Source organism: Odocoileus virginianus, chromosome 3, assembly GCF_023699985.2.
Source record: "Odocoileus virginianus isolate 20LAN1187 ecotype Illinois chromosome 3, Ovbor_1.2, whole genome shotgun sequence".
In the NCBI taxonomy this organism is placed as follows: Eukaryota; Metazoa; Chordata; class Mammalia; order Artiodactyla; family Cervidae; genus Odocoileus; species Odocoileus virginianus.
In genome coordinates this window covers 14,586,249-14,604,617 of record NC_069676.1, presented here as the reverse complement: position 1 = coordinate 14,604,617, position 18,369 = coordinate 14,586,249, and the positions used below count along the sequence as shown (strand labels likewise).

Here is an 18,369-nt window from a genome sequence, read left to right as displayed (position 1 = left end):
ATGGAGGTGGGGATCCCAGGAGGTCAGGGTTGGGCAGTCTGTGCCAAGGCCCTGCCCACTCTAGCACGAGAAAACTGATGGGTGTTGAAGGTTTTTCATGACTCTCCTGATGACAATTTACGGGTGAAGCAGATCCAAAACTGTGGAGCCATGAGAATAACTGAATGTAAAGGACAGGCAGTTCTACCAGAGAAAGGCTAGGTAGACGACCACCTGATGTCTCCTGGTTAACTGAGGTCTCTCTTTGCCTCTGCTCCCAGGGAAGAGGCTTATAGCCTTGATTCTGGAAGCTGACTGTTGCCACTTGCCTGTACTTGGTCTGGTGGAATAGAAACCTTAGACAACGGCAGGAGTGGACACAAGGGATCAGACTTATCATTCTCAGACTTCCCTGGGCTGGGTAAGAATCCACCTGCCAACACGGGGGATATGGGTTCGATTCCTGGCCTGGGGAGATTCCACTTGCCACGGAGCCACTAAGCCCTTGTGCTGGAGCTACTGAGCCTGTGCTCTGCAAAAGAGAAGTGACCACAATGAGAAACCCATGCACCACGGTTAGAGGACACCTGAGTGCAGCAAGGAAGGCCCAGCTCAGCCAAAAAAAAAAGTATAGTTCTCATAGTGTTATTTATTAAGCACCCACTGATATACACTCCTTCACATAGGGAATATTGAAAGAAAGCCCCAGCCTACAGAAAACTGTACCACCCTTGCAGGTGTTCCAATCCCCCTGGGGGATCTGGGGGAATGTTGATTGCTTTAAGTTGCCTGCAGAGCTTTTAACTTATGTGAACAGGAGCATTTTCCTGAGGAAGGAGGTGCCCAGCTTTCATCAGATTTCTCAAGGCATCTAGGGATCTAAAACCAAATTCAGAATCCCTGCTCTCGACACCCAGATATCTACTCTGTAGGTCAGCATTTCCAACATTCAGGCCTGGGATGGTCAGAATCAGAATTACCTGGAATGCTTGTTTACCAGCAAGTTCCTGGCCTCCAGCCAACGTCCTGAGTCAGCCTTTCAAGGGTGGGGCCTGGGATGTTTTGTTTTGGAGATGTTGATTTCAGCCAAATATGAGAACCATTGCTTTCTGAGTTCAGGTGTCCATAGCAAGCAACTTATAAATAGGAGATTAATATCAAAATTGGGGGGGTGGGGGTGGTCCCTTATGTCTGTGTCCCCTCATTGGGAGAAAACCCCAGATGTAAGCTGTTTTGGTCAGGGGGAAAGGGTTGAAATCCCATTGGGATGAGCCTCCCCCACCGCACTCTCCATATGGGGTACTGTGGTTGCTGTCTGGGGGAGGGCAGCATCTCTGGCCCAAGGCTAGGGGCAGGTGAGCCAAGCCAAAGACACGGGTGTGGTTTTGGTCTGAGAGTCTTCTGACTGAGTTAATCTCTCCAGGATGTTCCACCCTAAATCCACAGCCTCCCAGACAAACCAGTCTCAGGATCTTGCCTGGGCTCCATCAACCTGACATGTCTGTTCCTTGTCTCCTGGCTGGGGCCCACTTGGCCACCTCCCTTGAAGATAATGGTAGATTCCGGGGCGGTAGCATCCAGGAGGCGTTGACCTCAACCTGTCCTCCCTCCCTGGCTTCACTCCGCCTCCATCCGGTCCCGTATCTCGGCCGGCAGCCCGTCGTAAAGTGTGTCCTCCACCAGCAGCCCCGACTTCTTGAGCCCCCCACAGTTGCCAAGCTCTTCCGGCAGTGCTTCCAGCCGGTTGCCCTTGAGCTCCAGGCGGCTGAGGGCCCTGAGGGCCCCCACCTGGGGCGCGAGCTGGCTCAAGTGGTTGTAACCTAGGAGCAGCGTCCGCAGCTTGCGACAGAAGAAGAGCTCTTCGGGTAGAAACTCCAGGGCATTGTAGGAGAGAGCCAAGTGCTGAAGATTCTGCAGCAGACCCAGCTCGGCTGGCAGGGAGTGCAGCCCATTGTGCGAGACGTCCAGAAGGCGGAGGCTGGAGCACATGCCGAGCTGGGTGGGCAGCGTCTCCAGCTTGTTGTGGCTCAGATAGAGCTGCTCGAGGCCCCGGAGCTTCCGCACATGCTCGGGGACGTAGGCGATCTGGTTGTGCCACAGCCGTAGCGTGAGCAGCTTGCGGCAGTGCTGGAAGCTGAGGATCTCCTCGATGGAACGCAGGTGGTTGTCCCGGAGGTCGAGCTCCTGCAGTGCGCCTAGGCTGAAGACGGCATGGGGGATGCGCTCCAGCCCACAGCCCACCAGCTCCAGCTCCCGCAGCGCCGCCAGCTTCTTGAGGCTGTTCAGCGCCAACAGACGCGCCCCGTCGTTGTGCAGGCTGAGGCGCTGCAGGTGGCCGGCCACGTCAGTAACGCTGGCGGGAACCTTGCCGGCGTTGCTCCGCAGAGACAGCACCTTCAGCTGCTTCAGTTCCCGGAGGCTCTCTAGGGTGGCCGCCCGGGCCAGCTCTGGGGGGAAGAGACCCTCTAGATGCAGCTCCTCCAGACCGCGCAGCCCAAACACCCACAGGGGCACCTCCCGCAGCTCCTCGCACTTGATTCGGATGACCTTCAGGCGGTCCCGCAGGAAGATCTGCGAGGAGAATGGAAGCCTGGCGGGCGAGTGGAGCAGGCTCAGCTCCTGCAGGTGAACCAACTGTGAGAGGCCCGGGGGGAAGGTGATGTCGCCGATAGCCTCCAGCCGCAGCGCCTCCACCTCGCTGAGCTCAAAGACCGTGTCTGGCAGCCCCGGGAGCATGCAGAGGGCCAGTTCCAGCCGGCCCCGGGCGTTGCGCTGCAGTTTCTGCCGCAGCTTCTCGGCAGTCCACTCGTGGTTGAGGTTGAGCTGCTTCAGGCGGCTCTCGCTGACCTCAGAGAGGAAGACAGCAAAGCGCTTGGAGTACAGTGAGTCGTACTGGTCGATGAGGTGCAGCATAAAGGCGAAGTCGTTCTTGACATCGGGGATGTCGCCCATGCCGGTTTCCTCCCGCACCGACCGGAAGGAGTACTCCTTGAGAGGCCGGTGGAAGAGCCAATAGAGGGTGTAGAGACAGGTGATCCCGTAGACGCACACGAAGGAGATGTAGCAGAAAGCCAGCTTGGAGAAGAGGTGGGCCTTGGTGTGGTTGCAGCAGAAGCTGGCGTAGCCTGTCACCTCTGAGGTCTCCACCCTGCAGGCCACCAGGAAGCTGATCTTTCCCACATAGACCAGGTTGTAGACCAGGATGGCCAAGAACTTGCAGACCTTGAGCACCGTCTGCCGGATGTACATGCTATACAGGATGTCGCCCTCCTCCACGTGCACGCGGAATTTCTTGACCTTTTCAAACAGGGCTTTGGCCTGCTCCCCCTCCTTCTTGTCCAGCAGGGTGACAGCTGGGGGCTCTGTCACCACCTTCTCGGGCTCTGCCAACACCTTCTCCTTCTCACCCTCCCCTGCCTTCCCCGGCCCTGCTGTTGTGGTCACGGTCACTGTCGCCCGCCCAGCTGTGGTGGCGGCAGGGCCCTTGTGGTTCTCCCCGGAGACCTCGGACAGCGCCCGAGTAGTCCATGGCGAGTCAAAACACTTGCCCAGGATGGAGATGAAGTGCTCGATCTTGGAGCTGGTGCCGGGGAACTTGAACCAGAAACTGGTGCAGACCATGAAGATGAGCGTGTGGATGACCACCAGATAGGGGAAGTACTTAGCGTACCAGTGAAGGGCCGTCTCGTAGCAGAGCTGGTTGATGAAGCTGTACTGCTGTAGGTCCAGGTTGTTCTTGAGGCCACTCAACTCCCGGAGGTCCCCCATGGGCTCTGAGACCCCCCGCGGCAGCAGCTGCTGGCACGGGGCTTCAGATAAATTCTCCCGGGGTTCATGACTGGGCAGACAGATGATCTTGTCCTGTGTCACCTGGGGATGGGGGAGAGGATATGAAAGAGGGTGAAGGATCTGGGGCGGCCTGGGAAGCTATAGGAAGAGGAAGCAGGCTGCAAGCAGGAGAGGTCTGCGTTGATCCCCAGCTGTCCTCAGCTGGCTGTAACTTTGGAAGAGTCACTAAACCTTTGAGCATGGGACTTTGTCTGGAAATACAAGAGCTGGGTTGATTCATGTTCCTCGAAAAGATGTTAAAGACCTAGGGACTTCCCTGCTGGCCCAGTGGCTACGACTGGGCGCTCCCAATGAGGGAGACCTGGGTTTGATCCCTAGTCAGGGAACTAGATCCCACATGCTACACCTAAGGGTTCATGCTTCAACTTAAAAAAAAAAAAATGAAGATCTTACAGGCTGCAGGTAAAAATGCCGCATGAGGCAACTAAGAACTGGTGCAGGCAAATAAATATTAAACAAAAAGATGTTGAAGTGCTAAGCCCCAAATACCTAACCTGTGATTGATGCCTTATCTGGAAATAGTTTGCAGAGCAGATGTAATCAAGTTAAGATGAGGGAGAAATTTGGACACACACTCACACTCACACTGAGGGAAGATGCTGTGAAGATACAGGGAGAATGTCCTCTATCAACCAAGGAATGCCTGAGGCCACCAGAGTCTGGACGAGAGGCATAGCCTTCGCAAGGAACCAGCCCTGTCAACAGTTTTATTTCGGATGTCCAGTCTCTAGAACTATGACAGGATAAGGGAAGACTTCCGAAATCTCCCAGACCCCGCCCCTTGGGGACCCCGCCCCATCCAGGCCACACCCCGCCCCGCCCCTTACCTGGAGGGTGCAGCCGAAGACCCCGATCATGAGCATGGCTACGGTGAGGTACTCGGCCAGCACGTCCCACCAAGGTTTGAGCACCTTGAAGGCAGGCTGCTGCTCCGTGAACTGCTTGAACTCCGCCACCGGAATCATCCCTCCTATGAGGAGAGCAGGAAGCGGAGGATGCAGAGAGAGACCCTCAGGAAAGGGCGCCTTGTGAGCCGGGCCCCCAGAAGAGCCAGAAACACGCCTCTGCTCCCAGTATCCGCGCTCCGCCCCGCCGAACTCCGGCAGAACCCACAGCTGTTCGCTCCCTTCCCCTCCCCCGCCCCCCAGACCTCACCTCCTTCCTGGAGCCAAGCGACTAAGACTGACTACTTGGCTTAAGGTGGGAAGTACTTACTGCTCGGTCAGTCCTCGCCACCCCTGTTCCCAGGGACCCTGCCCCGCTGGGACTGGGCTTGCCCTCTCAGAGCTCAGGAGGGGCATTCCACGAGGCCGCTGCTCCGCCGCTCGCCGGTGTGGCCTTCTCCCCGAGCCCAGGCATCTCCTCCCGCCCTTGACGCCAGTCCCGAACACTTCGCTCTGCTTCCTTGACTCCGGACACCCGGTACCCAGGCGGCCAGCCCCGGATCTCTCTGTCACTGGACCACAGAGAGTCCCGAGACTCGGGACTTCCGGGGCGTGGACCCCCACCCCCTTCAGGGGCGCTCCGGGCACCACCTCCAACCTCCAACCGGAAAAGCCGGCTGGAGCCTGGCTCTGGTTACGGGCCCCAGGGGCAGGGAGTGGCGGAGCTGAAGGCTTGTCGGCCCTGGGGGGTGGGGGTTGGCAGGGACGAGGACACCTGGGTTTCTGGTGGGGCCAATGTTTAGGATCTGCTGCGGAAAACCGACACCCGAGAGGCAAGGGCTGAGCGGCAAAGAATCAGGAAATGGAAAACTCACAGGGAGAGAGCCAGGGTGACACCTACGACTACAACGTCTAGGACGGGGCTGGGCTGCCAGGCTCCTGGGCGGCCAGCCTACTCTGTCTGTCCCTGGGTTTCATTTTAGACCAAGGTATCATTATTCCAGATACAGACAGCCAGGCGCAAGTCACTTGGGGGCGTGGACCACAAGCTGGTACAGCACCCTCCCAGACAGGCAGCCCTGGAGCCTCTCTTCCCAGGTCTGGAAGGGGAAAGAAAGGGAGGCGGCAAGGCCCCCACTGTCTCCGAGGGGGCTCCTAGGCCGGTCCATCACCCCTCCCCAGCACCCATGCTCCCCAATATAAAGCCCCTGTTTCTCATCCTTCTCACGCTTCCCAGATGGCAAGTGGTCAAGAACCCACTTGCCAATGCAGGAGATCAAGAGATGCAGGTTTGATCCCTGGGTGGGGAAGATCCCCTGGAGGAGGAAATGGCTACCCACTTCAGTATTCTTGCCTGGAGAATCCCAGGGACAGCGGAGCCCGGGGGCTATAGTCCATGGGGTTGCAAAGAATCCGACATGACTGAGCACAGACACCTGTTTCTCATGTAGGTTTCCTGGGCCCTGTGGTCCTCATCCTGATAGCTTGTCACTGGCTGGGCAAGGAAGGGAGGCGTCTGAGTCATCGGATCATCCTCCAGCCTCCCACCCATCTCCTGGGGGGCAGGGCCTGGCCTCTGTCCCACACTTCAGCCAATTGCTCTGATACCTCCATGCCTCCCCCTTCCGTCCCCATAACCCTGGAAGGCCTTCTATTACTACTGAATGAAGACAAGGTGGAAGTGGGCAGGGCTGTAGGATGCAGGCCCCGCCCAGCAGGCTGAAGTCAGGGCAGTCTGCCACATCCCTTAATCCCACCAGGGATGGCAGGCAAGGGAAGGGACACACCTGCCTACACCCGGTCTCCAGGGGCCCCTGACTCAGGCCCTGACTCACCCAGCACCAGGCTCACGCAAGGGGGTACATAGAACACAGGATCCCTCACCCAGTGACCCAGCCCTTGCACTGAGTTTCACAACCTGTCCTCAACAACAAGCCCAGTAAAGATGCCCACCCTGCTTCCACCCCCCACCCCCCCACCCCCACCAGTGCATCACAGGCTTCGGACACCAAGGAATCTGACAGAAACACACCCAGGGCAACTCCACAGCCCCCAGGGGCCAAATTGCAGCCACTGAGTGGGACAACCCTGGGGGCATTCTAGTGTGTACACACCAGTGCACGTGTGTACAAGCTGAAAGGAGACTCAGGACCAGAGACTCAGCCATACACTCTCTTCCAGTTCTGGCCACCCACTATTCTCCCTGCCCTGGCCACCTGCCCCTGCAAGGGACACTGCTTCAATTAAGAATGGTGACTCTTAACAGAAATGCCACACAGACAGGCAGGGACGACCAGCTTCCTGCCCCTGAGGTCCTGCCACCCTTCAGGACACATCTCACAATTGTGGAAGCTCTGCCATTGGCCATCCCAGACCCACAATCAAAAGCAAGAAGGCAGAGACACCCAGGGTCCCCAACGGATGGGTCAGAGGCTCCCACGGAGCAAGGTGTATACACAACAAAGGCAGACATGGGGTTATCATTATCTGTCTCCATGACTCAATCTTGACTGTTTGGAACCTGCCATTAAGTTTCCCCCAGACACAAGACTGGCCCCCTTTGTCTGAACCAGGCTGGTGGGAGGGCTAGGGGAGAAAGCCTCATGGGGGTGTGGGGACAGAGAACTTAAGGCCACCAGATGCTTTCGGTGTCTTGTTTGATTCCAACTCTGGGATCATGGATGTGGAGACGCTTATTTCCCAGACTTGGGGAAGTGAAATAACTCATTCAAGGTGTCCCAGCTTGTGATAAGCAGCGTTTGAGGGAGACCCTTGAGTCCTGTCCGTCTGATCACAGGCACTCTGTTCCAGGTTGAGCAAGAACATCTCACTGAGATGAAGCGTCTTTGCCAGGGAGCCTCAGACGGGGGCTCCTTCCGGTAGAGAAGAGATGGAGGGAGGATGGCTGCTCTGACTACTAGGCTAAGTTGTCCTTGTCATCCTCTGAACGGGAAATTGCCCCCTATGTAGGCTTAGCTCCGCCTACCCATGCCTCACCCTTGCTTCTCTCTCATGCCTCCCCCAAGCCCCCACCTTGCCTCTAAACACTGGCAGCGGTGATGGGTGCCCCTGATCCCCCCGACCCCACATTTCCACCCACCGCCCAAGCTAAGTGGCAAAGAAGAAACAGTGACAGTTGTCAGCCCCGAAATGGGCCTTGGAGGGCACTCGGTTTAACCTTTGACTTCTACACGAGAGAGAAATTATGGTCGGGGGTGGGGGGCAGTAGCAGCAGAGCCAGTTCTGGGCCTTACGTCTGGGGAGTCCCAACCTAGTACTTTTCCAAGCTGCCCTTCCAGGACTGGGGCTTCTGGGGAGTCTTTAGGTTCAAGGGACCCGGAAGGGACAGCCTGGGGAGGCCCCCACGTGTTAGGGCTCTGGGAGGTGAGGGGCTCGCTGGGATGAGCTGTCACTGGCAAGAGGAGAGGGGAACAGGGTATCAAGACGCCCAGGGTGGACCCTAGCTGTTCGATCTTCACTCTGTCCTTGGCCAGGCCTGCGGGGCTCCCTGGATAGGCGCCCTTGGGCTGGCCAGGGCCGGGCCTCTCTCTGCACCGCCCCCCCCACCCCCCACCCCCCGCCCAGCTCCTTCTGTGCCCCAGACGGCTTAGGGCTCAGGTCGCAGGGTCAGCCGCACCTCAGGCGGTCCTCCTGTGGGCCAGGTCCTCACCCCTCACCCCTCACCACCGGGTCCCCAAGCGCGGAGAGCCACCTACTCACCTCACGGGCCAGACGCTGTTTCCAACTCCTGTGTCCCGGGGAGCTGAGCGGCCGGGACTCCCGCGGAGTTCGCGGGCGGGACTGGGTGAGTCAGGGCGGGCGGGACCGGAGCCGCGGACTGCCCCGCCCCGCCCACCAGCCGTCTCGGCCCCGCCTCCCTTCGGACGCTCCGGGACTCCCGGTACCGTGGGATAGCCGGAGGTCGGCGAGCCTAACCCTGAAGTCCCCGGGGAGGGGAGGGGCTCGTCGGAGGAGCAGGAACGGTAGAATGCTGGGCTCCGCTGCAGTGGGGCGGACCTGGCATGAGGGACCCTGAGAGGGGCTGAAGGCGCTGGACGCCCAAAGCCAACCTGAGAGTACCTTTCTGGGAGCTAAGCTGTATAGACCAGTCAGTAACAGGTGGAGTTACTTGGCTTTGAAACTCAAACAGGGAATCCGTGATCAGGGCCCAAGGGAGGGCGGGGCGCTTTCTCCTTCCTGCTGTGACCACCCAACCAGGGGACGCTCTCCACTGGGGAGGAGACAGAGTCAGGGGTCAGAGGGCTCTGGGAGCCAAGGTTGGAGTCCAATCTGGGAGGTCTGCTTCTCAAAGGGAGACCCTGCTGCCCCAACCCCCACGATTTCCTCCCCACTTTGGGAGGCCTGCGCTAGATCTCAGAAAAGACTTTTGCCTTGACCTGCTCTGTCTGCTAGATTCAAGGGAGAGGAGACCTGAGAAGGTGGGAGAGTGAGGCCCCATCTCTCATGGGGAAAATGAGCCCACAAGTTCACCAGATTAGAGATACTCTGAAACCTCGAGGGTTGGGACCCCCTAAGCTTAGGTTCCTCTGTGAAATCTGGCAATGGGTGTGACCCCCCTTGCAGAAGTCCCTGCGGGCTCGGCCACAGGCCACCCAAAGACAAACCTTCTTTGTGTGGACAAGATAAGCGAGGCTATCTTCTCTCTCAGAGCTTCTGCTCTATTGGAGTGTGTCTGTGTGTGGATGGGGGTGGGGAGAGGGAGAGGGTAAGGATGTGTGTAACTAAGGAACAAGATAATGTCAATTTGTGACAAATGCTGTGGTGGTGCAGTGGAAAAGAATCTGCCTGCCAGTGCAGGAGATGCAGGTGGGGAAGGACCCCTGTAGAAGGAAATGGCAACCCTCTCCAGGATTCTTGCCTGGATAATCCCATGGACAGAGGAGTGGCGGACTATAGCCCATGGTGTCTCAAAGAGTCATACATGACTGAGCCATTGAGCATGCACTTATGCTGTGTCTATAGCAAAACGGGGTGAGGTGAAGTGGTAGCAAAGGGGCCTTTTGAGATGAATAGCTTCTCCTTCTCCTCTAGCCTCTGGAGTAGCTCCTTGAGATGCATGTCCTGAGGGTTTGTTCTCAGCTATATGCTGGGATGCGTGTCTTGTTACACACTGCTTTGCACTCCTGTGCAATAGTCTCTGCGGTCGCTGGAACTGAAGCCCCACGAGCCCTAGACACATACCTTTTCTGACACTTCAGATGGTGCCTGGCACACAGTGGGCATTCAGTAAGTAATGGATGGATGCTTAGTTCAGGCTCTTCTTCCAGCAGACCTCTAGGCAAGGAATTAGATGGCAATAGTTTCTCTGGAAGGTGAACTCAGGAAGGATTGACGGTGAGCCAGTGGGGAAGAGAAGGAAGCCAGTGTTAATGATGGCAGCTCTGGGAGATGATGGCAGATGCACCTCCAAGGTGTCCCACCCAAGTGGCGGAGGAGTGGAAGCATTGTTGCACCAGCTTCTGTCTGTCATGGCTGAGGGCTTCTCTGGAGACTGAGGTGGAGGGGGGCGTTCACACCATGGGACTCCTGACTTTCCCTGCATGTGGGGACTCTGGGTGCTCAGAGGATATGGCAAGGGCAGTATGGGATCTGTCACAGGTACAAACGCTTGAGTGGAATGTCTTAGCCATATGACATACATGCAATGCTTCCCAGTGGTCCTTCAGAAAGACTGCCTACTTTACATTCCCATTGGTAATTCATGAGTTTCCCCACATGCATATTATCCAAGTTTTTAAACAATTGTGGTAATGTACACACACATAACAAAGAATTTGCCATCCTAACCATTTTTAAGGGTACAGCTCACTGGCATTAAGGGCTTCCCTGGTGGCTCAGAAGGCAAAGAATCTGCCTGCAATGCACATTGATCCCTGCAATGCAGGTTTGATCCCTGGGTCAGGAAGATCCTCTGGAGAAGGAAATGGCAACCCACTCCAATATTTTTGCCTGGAGAATCCCATGGACAAGAGGAGCCTGGAGGGCTGTAGTCCTTGGGGTCCCCAAACAGTCAGACACAACTGAGCAACCAATACTCTCACTTCAGTGGCATTAAGTAATTTCACAGTGTTAGGCAACCATCCCCACCATCCATCTTCAGAACTTTTTTCATTTTGAAAAAAATGAAACTCTGTCCTCATGGAACACGAATTCACTATTCCTCTCCCCCAGCCCCTGGCACTCAGCATTATACTGTCCATCTCAATAAATCTGAATCCTCTGGGGACCTCATATAAGTGGATCGCAGTGGCTGTATCATTTTACATTCCCACTAATGGTACACAAGTGTTCTTATTTCTCCATATTCTCACCAATACTTGATTGTTTATAACCAGCTTTTAAGGTTTTGTGAGCCTGCGGTAGCTATCTATTGCTATGTAACAAACTGCCCCCAAACCTAGCTCCTTAAGACAACAAGAATTTACTGTCTGACAGTTTCTCAGAGCTTCCCTGGTGGCTTAGCAATAAAGAATCTACCTGCAATGCAGGAGACACAGGAGAAAAAGGGTTTGATTCCTGGGTCGAGAAGATCCCCAGAGGAAGAAATGGCCACTCACTCCAGTATTCTTGCCTGGGAAATCCCATGGACAGAGAAACCTGGTGGGCTATAGTCCATAGGGTCACAAAGAGTCAGACTTGACAGAAACTTGAGCACACATGCAGTTTCTCAGGGTCAGGAATCAGTCAGAGTGGCTACAATGAGTGGCTCAAAAGTTTCCCTTCCCTGGACCCCAACAACCATTGAGTTGCTTTCTATCACTGTCTATAGATTAGCCTGCAGTTTCCAGAAGGTTGTATGAATGGGACCACACAGGGCATTCTCAAGCTCTCTATATGAACAAATGTGATGGGGACAAGGTGGGGCAGAGGGAGCCAGTTCCTTGGGATGGGATAGTGGGTAGCTAAGAGTCTGGAGAGATTGGGCTTGGGAGCAGAGAGCCCAGTGTTTCTGTGGGGTCGATGTGGTCTTTTATTTTTTAATTAATTGATTTGGCTGCACTGGGTCTCAGTTGCAGCACACAGGATCTTCAGTCTGTGTTGCAACACGCAGACCTTTAGTTGCAGCAGGCGAACCCTTAGTTGCAGCATGTGGGGTCTAGTTCCCTGTGTTGGGAGGGTAGCCACTGGACCACCAGGGAAGTCCCCAATGTGTTTTTGAGTATAAGCGGAGGTGCAGGAGGGCACCTGACACTGTGCCCCAGCTCAGGGCGGCTGAAGATGGCCATCTCCCTCTTCATGCTTCTATCCCCTCCATGCCACAATCCCCTATCAAGGTACTCCAGGTGGCCCCTGCACCAGTTGGCAAGTCACCAAAATGACACTTCTACTCCCTCAGGCTGGGCTGGGAAACCTCGAACGGAATTTATTCAGCTCCTTCATGCACCAGTTTTGACACCTCCAGCCCCCCCTCCCCCCAATAATCTCATCTCCTCAAAGCCTGGTTCTATCCGGAAGCCTTTGCTGACTTGACTTTATGTGACCTGGGAGGGTATGGAGAGTGGGGGTGCGATGCCCTGTAGAATGTTGGGTCACCTCTCACCAGCCTCGGTCTCTCTCTCCCCCTTATTCTTTTTTCCTCTCTTCCCCCCAATCGGGGGCTACCCCTACTTTCCCAGGGCTTCATTCTTCCACCAGTCCCCGAGCTCAACGAGATAGGAGGTTTCCTGGGGTCTGTGGGCAGCCTCTGCGGTAGCGAAGGCGAAGACTGGGCCAGGGACATCGAGAGGCCCGATTGGCGAACTGGGCACGAGGCGCGATGGTCCCGCCCCCTGGTTGCCAGGGCCCAGCCTATCCGCGTTTAGGCGGGCCTCGGGTATCCAGGTGGTTGGGTGGGGGCCTGGGCAGGTGTGTGCGGCAGCGGCTGGGGAAGAGGGGGTTAGACTGGATCCGAGACCCCAAGGGATTACCCCCCTCCCCGAAGCCCCTCTGGTTGGGTGTCTGAGGTGCTCAGGCGCAGCCGCAGAGAAGCCGCCTCTGCCTCCCACGCGCTCTCCCCTCCCCACTCAATTCCGCGCGCTCCCGCCTGCGCCTTCCCGGTCTACATCCAGCGCACGCGCCCCCTTCTCCCCCGCCCGCCGCCAAGGGCCGGGCCCGCCTCACGGCGCCGCCGCCCGCCGCCCCCTCCCCTCGCCTGCCCTCCGCAGCCACCGCCGCGGCGCTCCCACCCGGCCCCACCCCAGGGGATCCAGCGTGGAGCGGAGGGAGACCGAAGCCCGAGGTGAGCAGTGGCGCGAGCAGGTGGAAGGGCGACGCGGACCAGGGCCCAGCAGGCACAGGGGGACGGGCTCGGAACACGGCTCTTTGTCTCCGCAAGCCGGTGCGCGGGCAGCCGGGACCGCTCCTCCTCCCGGCAGGTGCCGGCATCACTCCCGGAGGCCCGGGACGGCTCTGGGGGCTGGCGAGGGGATCCGGGCGTGTGCTCATCCCTTCATCTGGAACCTGTGGTAGCTCCCTGGCCCGACGCTGGTGGTCAAGGCCCTGAGAGGGCGAGGGGTAGGTGGGTTGATCTCTGGTCCTGAGAAGGAGCAGAGGCAGGCGTGGCCTGGAGGAAAGGCGATAAGGACGAGGCTTGGGGACCACCGTGAGCAGCTGCGCTGGTGAGTGGTGGGTGGGTGGAAGGAAGTGGATCCAAGCAGAGGTTTGGGCGCCCATGGTTGGTGACGCAGGAGAAGGAGCAGAGAGGTTCCAGGACCCAGAACCTTGCAGGCAGCATAGCGATCCAGGACCTGGGATGCTGATTAATCTGTTTCTTCTTCAGGTGCTGGATGGACAAGAGGGACAAGTCCAGGGCAGCGGCCGCTGGTCGCCCGCCCGCTTCTCGCCCTCCTGGCCTTCCAATCCCTAAGCCCGCAGGGTCTCCACGACCCCCTCCTCCAGTAACCAGCGCGGCTCTCCGAGTTCTGGGAGCAGCAGCAGCCGCAGGGCGAGGGCCCCTGGCAGAGCGAACCGGGGGCATCCGGGGAGCCGCTCTCCCGGAGGTTACTCCCCAGGTGGGACCAACGCGGAGCTCTGGGACGGGTCCCCGGAGCCCAGGTACTTCAGCCTCTTTCCCTGATTCTGACCCCATCTTGCCTCCCCTCCTCTGAGGCACCAGCTTTCCCTTGATTTCTGGGGCACCTGCATTGACTTGGCCTTCTCCCCACAGCCTCCAGGCCCACAGCAGCTGGGAGAGGGGAGCGGGCTCCTGCCAGGACCCCAGGCTCAGGCTGTATCTCTAGCCCCAGGCATGCCAGCGCGCCCACCAGGTAACACACCCGCCCCCACCCCCAAGTCCCTTGGACAAGGGTTAGTGTCTCCATCTGGAAGCCTTTAATTAAAGTGTGTGGGAGCACTTGCTTATCACTGGGCGCAAATTGGTGAAAGCTGTTATTGGCTGGCAGAGAGAGCATATGCCCCATTTTACAGATGAGGAAATGTAGACTTGGGAGAGGAAATAGGAGCTGGAGCTCTGCCCTGATCGCAGGCCCTCCTGTCCCCAGACCAGGCCTTCTTGGGCAGAAGGGGCTCCGACCCCCAGCTGAGGAACCTGCAGCCAGAGGAAAAGCCACAGATTCACCCAGAAGGAGCACCCTGAGCACTGGGGCACGGAGAGGTATGTGACCTGGGGGAGGAACCAGTGGGGTTCCTGAGCTGTGAAGTATTGGTGACCTTCGGCCTTCTGTTTTGTCCCCAGACTCTTCTGGGTCCACCCCAGCCATTCCCTCCCCGGTCAATTCCCGTCGGCCCCGGGCTGTGGGCGCTGAGGTGGGTGTCCCTCGGGCAGCTCCAAGTGCCCGGCTCCGGCCCCCGACTACTGAGGCTTCCAGGAAGTCAGTGAGCAGCGCCCCAGAGCGCAGCGCGGCGGAGCCGAGCCCTGCCTCCAGGAAGCGACCCAGCGCCGGCGGGAGCCTCCAGAGGCCAACCTCACGCCCCCTGGGCTCTAGCGTCACCCCTGTATCCTCCCCAGTCCGCTCTGGAGCTTCCCCGGCTGGAACACCCCGGGCTCTTGTTGTTCAGCCCAAGTCGAAAGGACTACAGACTCTTCGCGCCCCGCAGGCCACATCCCCCAGGAAGGGCGCAGCCCCAGTGAGGGGCCTTTCTCCTCCTCTGGCCACATCCTCTCTACCTTGTCCTACCGCACCGCCTCCGCGTGCCCCAACCACTCCCTGTCGGGATGCGCTCCCTCCTTCTCCACCGACCACGCCCCCTTCCCAGGCCCTCAGCCGGTCTTTGACCACGCCCCATCCACTAGCCCCTCCCTCTCCGGCTCCGCCCTCTTTGCTGACCCTCCCCTCTCCGCCGGCCACACCTCCTTTGCAGGCTCCACCCACACACCTGGGTACATCCTTTCCGGAGGGGTCCGCCTCTCCCTTGGCCATGGCCCCTCTTCTGGCATCAGTCCCTCCATCAGTTTCACCTGCTCTGCATAGTGTACTCCCCACTGAGGCGTCTTTGACTTTACCTCCTTTTCCAGCTCTCCCCTCTCCCTTAGCCACACCGGCTTCCGCAGGTCCTCTACCACCAGCCGCTGGCCCCCTACAAGCCCCTCTGTCTCAGGCAGCATCTGTGAGGAACCTGCCCTCTCCCCTAGCCACGCCCCCTCCGCAGGCCAGTCCTATGTCTCCACCTCTTCAGGCCACACCCTATACACTGGACACGCCTCCCACACACCCTTCACAGGCCACACCCTCTCAGACCATACTCACTCTTCAGGGTCCTCCCCGTTCAGAGTCTCCCTCTCCCCTGGTCAGGCCCCTGCTACAGACTCCACCTCCTCTGGCTACTTCCCCTCGACAGGCCGCTCCTATACAGGCCCCATCTCTAGCCTCACCACCTCTGCGGGCGACCCCTCCTCCCCTGGCCGTACCTCATCCGCACTCTCCACCTTCTCTGACCACGCCTCCTGTACAGGCCACTCCCCCTCATCAGAGCCTGCCTCCTCTGCTGGCTCCACCTTCTCTGGCCTCACCTCCTTTGCAGGCCCCACCCTCTCCTCCCCCTGCTTCATCTCTGCATGATCCTCCCCCTCTTCGGGCTCAGCCCCCACAGAGGGGTCTACCTTCTCTGGCCTCGTCTCCTCTTCAGGCCTCCCCTTCTCCCCCTGGTTCACCCTCTCTGCAAGACTCTCCCTCTCCCCTGGCCACACCCCCTCCGCGGGCTCTACCTTCTCTGAGCACGCCCCCTTTACAGGCCACTCCTCCTCCTCCAAGCCTGCCTCCTCTGCAGGCTCCACCTTCTCTGGCCTTGCCCCCTCTTCAGGCCCCTCCTTCTCCCCTTGCTTCACCCCCTCTGCAAGACTCTCCCTCTCCCCTGGCCACACTCCCTCCGCGAGATCCGCCTTCTTTGAGCACGTCCCCTTTACAGGCCGCTCCTCCTCTGAGCCTGCCTCCTCTGCAGGCTCCACCTTCTCTGGCCTCTCTCCCAGTGCAGGGGGGTCCCTGTCCCTCTGCTTCATCCCCTCTGCAAGACCCTCCCTCTTCTCTGATCACGCCCCTACCACGTGTTCCACCTTCCCTGGCATTGCCGACTTTGCAGACCCCTCCCTCTCCCCCTGCCTCACCTCCTCTGCAGGCCCCACGCCGCCCTCCAACCCCGGGTCCCGATGCCCCCATCTCGGGCCCACGGCTGACCCTGGCGCTGGCCCCAGGCCCGCCGCCGCCGCCGTCGCGCAGCCCGTCTAGTACGCTGAGTGGCCCGGACCTGGCGGGCCACAGCAGCAGCGCCACCAGCACGCCCGAGGAGCTGCGCGGCTACGACAGTGGGCCCGAGGGCGGCGCCGCAGCCTCTCCGCCTGCCGATGCCGAGCTCGCCGCCTGCCACCCGGCAGCTTGGAGCCGAGGTTCCGCTCCGCCTCTGGCCATCCGCAGCACCCCAGGTAAACAGTCCTCCGGACTCTGCGGAGCAGTAGAAGGGGCGAGGTCTGGGATGTGAGAGGGCGGGGTCGGAGGCAAGGCTCGGGGGCAAGACAGTTGGGTCTGAGGGCGGAGCTGAAGGGAGGGGCGGAGTCTCGTGGCTGGGGTGGGGCTTCCCGCTCTCTCTGAGCATCCCGGCTCCTCTCCCCGCAGGAGCGCCCCTGCCTTGGTCTCCTGCATCCGGGTCGGGCTCTGCTGATGGCTTGTGCACCATCTATGAGGCTGAAGGTCCCGAGTCGGCGAGCCCCGCCACAGACGCACTAGATCCCGGGCCCGGGCCCGGCGCGGGCGGTGGGAAGGCGGCGGCCGGAGCTGCGGCTGGTGCGGCCTCTCGTGGCGCGAAGCCGGCGCGCTTGGGAGAGCTGCCGCTGGGGGCGCTGCAGGCGAGCGTCGTGCAGCACCTGCTGAGCCGGACGCTGCTGCTAGCTGCGACTGAGGAGGCCGCGGGAGGCAGCGGTGGTCCAGGTGGCGCTGGGGGTGGCGGCAGCTCGGGGGGAGCCCGCACTGCGCTGAGCGACGCCGAACTGGGCCGCTGGGCCGAACTGTTGTCGCCGCTGGACGAGTCCCGCGCCAGCATCACTTCAGTCACTAGCTTCTCCCCAGATGACGTGGCTTCCCCGCAGGGTGACTGGACCGTGGTAGAGGTGGAGACCTTCCACTGAGCCCGACCCTGTTCCCGCCCGCCCACCCCACCCCTGCCTTAGGTTCGCCCCTCTGGTTACACCTCAAAGGTCTTAGATCTCTTTCTCCCTTCCTCCAGGAGTCCGGCTTCCCGTGGATTGGTCTCAGTCCCTTTAGAGCCCTAGAATTTTGGTCCTGGCTTGCGACCAACACCTTTGGCCAAGGCCCTCCCCTTGAGCCCCTCGCCTTTGGCCTAGAGCGCGTTCCTGCACCCCTCAAGCCCCGTCCCTCCCTCGGCCTAGGCTCTTCCCGGTGTTCAGTGTATTGTCTACCGCGCGCAGCCCGAGTTTGCAATAAAGCGGAGACTGAGGCCTGTTTACTTTCTCCTTCGCGGTCGCGGGCTGGGGGCTTACCGGGCGCATCGGACAGCAGGGCGGCACGAGGGGCCAGGTGGGCGGTGCTGGAGGCGGTGCACAGCAGGTTGTAGCTCTGGTTGAAGGCTTTCCCCAAAGTTCCTCCACTGAGAGTAGGGGCGTACAAGGAGGAGCTGCGGTGGGATCAGGAAATGCTGAGAGTCCCTGTGGTCTAGCACCGTGCACCTACCCGCGTGCGTGAACGTAGGCATTCTTATGCCCGACTTCTCATGGAAATATCAAGTGCAGGTGGGGCTGCCTGACCAAGTGAATGAACGAGGTATGCCCGGTGTGGCCAGCTGATCAAGCTCTTCTCACACTCTGCCGCGGGAGCAGGCACTCCTTGGGGGGTCGGGGAAGACACAGGGAGGGATTGCTTGGATCTCAGGAGAGGGCGCAAGCCACTTCCTGAGGTTCTTCCTCACAGTGTACACCCCTTTACTTTCCATGCCCTGGGGTGTCAGAGGGAGACAGGAGAGGCCTGAGACTGATGGCCATCTCGGGTTCCTCCAGGGCCTCCCAAGAGCTGCTCACCAAGAAGGCTGCAGTGCAAAAGGCAGGCCTGCAGCTGAACCCTGGGCTTGGAAAGGGGAGTCACTGCCTCCTGGGCGGACCACGCTGAGGAGCCTGCAGGGAAGGAGCAGCCTCTCCAAGGCTGATGGGAGATCTAGGCATCCTTCTGTTGCCCACTCCTCTCCAGGTGCCCTCACC

General features: G+C 59.3%; 2 protein-coding genes across 4 annotated transcripts; one reads left to right on the top strand and one right to left on the bottom strand.

The window, feature by feature from the left end:
• Positions 1-608: 608 nt before the first annotated feature.
• Positions 609-6,651, bottom strand: LRRC8E (leucine rich repeat containing 8 VRAC subunit E). 2 transcript variants are annotated; one of them, XM_020898855.2, is made up of 3 exons: positions 5,044-6,651; positions 4,656-4,798; positions 609-3,849 (listed from the first exon to the last, which is right to left on the bottom strand). In XM_020898855.2, exons 2-3 carry the CDS (start codon positions 4,791-4,793, stop codon positions 1,597-1,599), a joined length of 2,391 nt encoding a protein of 796 aa, XP_020754514.2. In that variant the 5' UTR covers positions 4,794-4,798; positions 5,044-6,651; the 3' UTR covers positions 609-1,596. The 2 variants fall into 2 exon arrangements, with proteins under 2 accessions (XP_020754514.2, XP_020754511.2); XM_020898852.2 differs by lacking the exon at positions 5,044-6,651 and having other exon boundaries at positions 4,656-4,944.
• Positions 6,652-12,552: 5,901 nt separating this feature from the next.
• PRR36 (proline rich 36) lies at positions 12,553-17,615 on the top strand. Of its 2 annotated transcripts, none has more exons than XM_020898857.2 (6): positions 12,553-12,951; positions 13,492-13,766; positions 13,879-13,978; positions 14,213-14,325; positions 14,407-16,587; positions 16,778-17,615. In XM_020898857.2, exons 2-6 carry the CDS (start codon positions 13,499-13,501, stop codon positions 17,284-17,286), a joined length of 3,171 nt encoding a protein of 1,056 aa, XP_020754516.2. In that variant the 5' UTR covers positions 12,553-12,951; positions 13,492-13,498; the 3' UTR covers positions 17,287-17,615. The 2 variants fall into 2 exon arrangements, with proteins under 2 accessions (XP_020754516.2, XP_070320895.1); XM_070464794.1 differs by lacking the exon at positions 12,553-12,951 and adding an exon at positions 13,004-13,330.
• Positions 17,616-18,369: the final 754 nt, after the last annotated feature.